Source organism: Canis lupus, chromosome 1 (assembly GCF_011100685.1).
Source record: "Canis lupus familiaris isolate Mischka breed German Shepherd chromosome 1, alternate assembly UU_Cfam_GSD_1.0, whole genome shotgun sequence".
Classification (NCBI taxonomy): Eukaryota; Metazoa; Chordata; class Mammalia; order Carnivora; family Canidae; genus Canis; species Canis lupus.
Genome location: NC_049222.1, coordinates 61168060 through 61173241, shown reverse-complemented (window position 1 = coordinate 61173241; position 5182 = coordinate 61168060). Strand labels below are relative to the sequence as shown.

General features: G+C 63.7%; 1 protein-coding gene across 1 annotated transcript; it reads left to right on the top strand.

The window, feature by feature from the left end:
* The first annotated feature begins 728 nt into the window (after positions 1 to 728).
* Positions 729 to 4128, top strand: LOC119875907 (collagen alpha-1(I) chain-like). Its single transcript, XM_038525494.1, has 3 exons — positions 729 to 835; positions 1299 to 3388; positions 3674 to 4128. Exons 1-3 carry the CDS (start codon positions 729 to 731, stop codon positions 4126 to 4128), a joined length of 2652 nt encoding a protein of 883 aa, XP_038381422.1.
* The last annotated feature ends 1054 nt before the right edge of the window (positions 4129 to 5182 follow it).

Here is a 5182-nt window from a genome sequence, read left to right as displayed (position 1 = left end):
TCCATGAAGCTTTTTAATTCTTCTCTGATTTCTTGGTTGACCCTTCATCTTTTAACAGGATGCTCCTTAACCTCCACGTGTTTGAGTTTCTTCCAAATTTCTTCTTGTGATTGAGTTCAAGTTTCAAAGCATTATGGTCTGAAGATATGCAGGGGAGAATCCCAATCTTTTGGTATTGATTAAGGCCTGATTTGTGACCCAGTATGTGGTGTATTCTGGAGAAAGTGCACTTGAGAAGAATGTGTATTCAGTTGCATTTGGGTGTAAAGTTCTGTAAATATCTGTGAAATCCATCTGGTCCAGTGTATCATTTAAAGCTCTCGTTTCTTTGGAGATGTTGTGCTTAGAATATCTGTCATTTGCAGAGGTGCTGTGTTGAAGTCTCCCCGTCTTAGTATTATTATCTAAGTATGTCTGGTTATTGATTGATATAGTTGGCAGCTCCCACATTAGGGGCATAAATATTCATGATTGTTAGGTTCTCTTGTTGCAGCAAATGGTAGGATTTCCTTTTTTTTTTATTTTTTTATTTTATTTTATTTTTTTTTATTTTTCGTCACTACCTCCCCGGGTCGGGAGTGGGTAATTTGCGCGCCTGCTGCCTTCCTTGGATGTGGTAGCCGTTTCTCAGGCTCCCTCTCCGGAATCGAACCCTGATTCCCCGTCACCCGTGGTCACCATGGTAGGCACGGCGACTACCATCGAAAGTTGATAGGGCAGACGTTCGAATGGGTCGTCGCCGCCACGGGGGGCGTGCGATCGGCCCGAGGTTATCTAGAGTCACCAAAGCCGCCGGCGCCCGCCCCCCGGCCGGGGCCGGAGGGAGGCTGACCGGGTTGGTTTTGATCTGATTAATGCACGCATCCCCCCCGCGAGGGGGGTCAGCGCCCGTCGGCATGTATTAGCTCTAGAAATACCACAGTTATCCAAGTAGGAGAGGAGCGAGCGACCAAGGAACCATAACTGATTTAATGAGCCATTCGCAGTTTCACTGTACGGGCCGTGCGTACTTACACATGCATGGCTTAATCTTTGAGACAAGCATATGCTAGTGGCAGGATCAACCAGGTAGGAGCGCGGGTGAGCCAGAGATCGTGCGGGCGCGCGCGCGCGCCTGCCCGCCCGCCCCAACCCCACCCCCCACCGGGAGGCAGGGAGGGAGAAGGGAGGGAGGGAGCGAGCGAGCGAGCGCCGTGCGGCTCGCGGCGGGTGGGCCGGACGTGCCGGGCGCGGGGGAGCGCACGCGGCAGAGGCGGTGGCGGCGGCGGCGAGCCACGCTAACCGACCGACCGACCGAGCGGCCGGTCCCGCCCCACGGACCGGGGCGCGCACACCTCGGCGGCGGCGGCGGCGCGGGGAGACAAGGGCGCTTCACCCGCCACCCCCTCCCCTCCGGACGGCCCCGATGGCGGCGGCGGCCCGCGGGCGGGGGACGGGGACGCCCGGTGGTCGCGCCGGGGACGGCAGCGGGCCGAGCACGCGCTCACGCGGGCCGGAGGTGGGGCGCCGGGCCAGAGCCCGAACCCCTCCCCGCCACCGGGGAGACGCGCGCGGGGCGCGGACAGGCCAACGGCGAGCTGGCCGCCGGGGACCCGACCCACGCCCGGGGCACGCGCGCGCCAGGGCGGGGACGCGGCCGGCGGGGGTGGGGGGCGGCGGGAGACGACGGCGGCCCCTCGTCACCACACAACGCCACCGCCGGGGGGCGGGGGCAAGCGGCGGACGCGGCGGGAAGGCCGCAGCGGGTCCGGGAAGCGCCGGGCGCCCCGGGGAGCGCGGCACCGGGTCGGCAAGACGGACGACGGACGGGGGCGGACTTTCGGGAAAGGCCGCGGACGGGAGACGCCCCGGCGGCCAGGGGCCAGCCAGGCGCCGGAGAACGGCAAGCGGGAGCGGTGGAGGAGAGGACCGCGGGCCACCGCGAGGGGCTTTCGGGAAGCCTCAGAAGGCACCTGGGAGGCCGAGGTCGGGCGCCCAGGGGCACACGCGGGGTCCCACCGCCCGAGGCCTCCAGCGCAAGGGCGGTCCCGCGGCACCCGAGGACGCCGGCCCGGCCCCCACGGCGGGCCCCAAGCAACCTCGCGGGGCTCGGGGGCCCCAACCGCCACCGTTCACGCGACCGGTTCTCTCGAGAACGCTCTCCCGCACACGCGCAACGACGCCCCGCCCCAACACCCCCCGCGCGCCTCCCTCCTCCCCTTCCTCGGAGGACCGAGAGCACTTCGCCCGGGGACGCCCCCCCCCCGAGCCACGGCGGCCAAGGGGGGGGGGCAAGACACCCAACAGCGGCGAGGCCGGTTTCGGTCCACGGAGGGCGGAGTTAGGGGCGCGGCACGCGCGGCGCACCCGCGACCGTGCGGTCGGGGGACGCGGGCAGGCGGGGGGGCGGGTCGGCGGCGACGGGGAGGAGGCGCACAGCGGGCGAGGGCCGGGAGGGCGCGTGGGAAAGGGCCGGTCCCGGGAAGGGCGCGCCAACGAAGGCGCGAGCCGGGCCACCGGGTAAACGCCCACGGGATCCCACCGCCACCAGCACGAGGGCGGTCCCGCGACGCCCGGGACGCCGGCCGGCCTCAGCACCCTTGGCAGGCCTCCCCACAAACCGGGCCCCACACCGCCCGGGCCCAGGCACGCGCGACCCCCGCCGCGGGGGGCCCGTCCGAACCTCCGTCCGTCCATCCGCCCGTCCGTCCATCCGTCCGGTCCAACCCGGAGTCACGACCCGGGCAGGCGCCCCCAGGCGGGAGCTGGCCCGACCCACGCGCGCCCGCCGAGCCACCGCCGGCGGCGACTCGGCTCGGGAGCGGGCGGCGGCCCAGACAGCCAGGCCAGCCAGCCGCTCGCGCGGCACACACATGGGGTGAGTGGCGTGGGGGGGGCGGGCCGCCCCAACCCCCCGGCCGCGCGCACACTCGCACACGCACGCGGGCAACACACCCCGCACCGGACGCCGGCCCGGCCCGGCGGGATCCTCCCCCGTCTCGGAGGAGGGAGGCGCAGGCCGCGGTAGGTAGGCAAAGAGCGGCGCTCTGCCCAAACACGTCGCGACGGGAGTCCAACCCCGCGTCGCTGGCCACACTACACGCGCAGAGGAGGGGCAGCGGCTGGGGGCTCCGGTACCCCAAGGCACCCTCTCGGATCGCTAGAGAAGGCTTTCTCACCGAGGGCGCATCGCCCCCACCCGTTCGTCCTCCCAAACGGGCCCCACCAGGCGGCGCTCCGGGGCTGACAGGGCTCGCGGGGCGGGGGACGGGTCTCCGGCAAGGGACAGGCACAGGGCAACCCCGAGCGCTCGCGGCCGGTGCCCCCTCGAGGACGCCACCTCCGCCTCGCCCGCGCACGGCGTGGTCACGTCACCGCCCAGAGGAGAGAGCTCCCCGCCTCCCGCGAGGCGGGCGAGAGAGAGGGACGGAGACGGGGACACGACCCGTGCCGGGAGAGAGGGGCAGCCCCTCGGGCTGGCCAAGCGCCGCGGCGCTGGCCCGGCCCGCCGCGGGCTCTCACGCGCCCCGCCAAGTCCTCCGAGTCACACCGCCCCACACCACCCACCCCCCGCCGGCGCGGCGAGGGGGGAGGAGGGGAGAGGGGAAAGGAAGACGAGGCGCCCGCGCCCCCGCCAGGGGCACGGGTGCGCCTCCCTTGCCGACTTCTTCCACCACCCGCTCCTCGGACACAGCGACGACGGCGGCGGCAGCCCGAGGGGAGTCGCCGGGGAAGGAAACGACGCCACCGCTCGGCCTCAGGCACCTGAGGCGACCTGGAGCGCTCCAGGGGCACCACGGAGGGCCGGGCGCAACGCGCTCTAGCACGCCCAGGCCGGGCGGTGAGCAGCGCGGCGTCGGGCCGGCCCTCCCCGCGGAGGAGGGGAGGGCCGCTCGCCACGGACCCAGGCCTTCGGGAAAGGCCGGCGAGAGTGTCCGCCACGTCCGAGGACCCCGGTCCCGCCAGCGCCGCGAGGCAAGAAGGCGGGAGGGCGGGGTCGGGCCAGAGTCCGCACCACCCCCAACCCCGGCGCGCGCCCCCCGCGCACCCGCCACGACGGCCGGGCGCGGAGGAGCCGGGGAGGGAGGGGCCCGCGGGCAGAACGAGAAGAGCGGTCGCATCCGCCGTGGACGCCCGTCCCTCGTCTGACGCGGCTTAGGCCCGGCCCAGGAGAGCACGAGATCACCACATCGATCGATCGGTCCTTTTTTTTTTTTAAATTGCTGAATAATGTTCCACTGTGAACGTATACCTTATTTTTTTTTAAATTTTTTATTTATTTGTGATATTCACAGAGAGAGAGAGAGAGAGGGGCAGAGACATAGGCAGAGGGAGAAGCAGGCTCCATGCACTGAGAGCCCGACGTGGGATTCGATCGCGCCCTGGGCCAAAGGCAGGCGCCAAACCGCTGCGCCACCCAGGGATCCCCGTATACCTTATTTTAAAAATCTATTCATCATTGTTAGGTTCTTAGGGTAGTTTCTGTGTTTTGGCTATTATGAATAATGCCGCAGTGAACATGGGGGTGTATATACCTTTTTGAGATGATTTTATTTCCTTTGGATATATATTGAGAAGTAGGATTGGTAGATTATTTCATTTTTAATTTTTTGAGAAACCTCCATACAAGTTTCCATAGTGTCCGCACCAATTTACATTCCCAGCCATAGTGCATGAGGGTTTTTTTTTCCATAACCTGATCAACACTTGTTAGTTCTTTTCATTTTGATAATAGTCATTCTAAAATGTATGAGATCTTTCATTATGGTTTTGATATGCATTTTCCTCATGATTAATGGTAAAGAGCATCTTTTCATGTACCTGTTGGTCATTTGTGTATCTTTGGGAAAATGCTCAAATATTTTGCCCATTTTAGTCAGATTCTTTTTGCCATTAAGTTTCTTAGGTATTTTAGATAATTGATTTCCAAGTATTTTCTCCCATTGCCTAGGTTGTTTCTTCATTTTGCTGTTTGCTCTTTTGCTGTGTAGAAGGTTTTTAGTTTGATGTATTCCTGTTCGTTTTTGCTTTTGTTGCTTGTGCTTTTGGTGTCATATCATTGAAAAAAATGTTGCTTGGACTAATGTCAAGGAGTTTTCTACCTGTTTGCTTCTAGTATTTTTACAATTTTAAGTCTTACGTTTAAGTCTTTAATCCACCTCAAGTTGATTTTTGTGATTGATGTAAATTGGGGTCCAATTTT

Excerpts from the sequence above, each read along its gene's own strand:
- LOC119875907 (XM_038525494.1), top strand. The coding sequence starts at position 729 with ATGGGTCGTCGCCGCCACGGGGGGCGTGCGATCGGCCCGAGGTTATCT. Across the intron at positions 836-1,298 it reads GCCGGAGGGAGGCTGACCGG|CGGCCGGTCCCGCCCCACGG; the intron begins GTTGGTTTTGAT and ends CGACCGACCGAG. Across the intron at positions 3,389-3,673 it reads AGCTCCCCGCCTCCCGCGAG|CGACGACGGCGGCGGCAGCC; the intron begins GCGGGCGAGAGA and ends CCTCGGACACAG.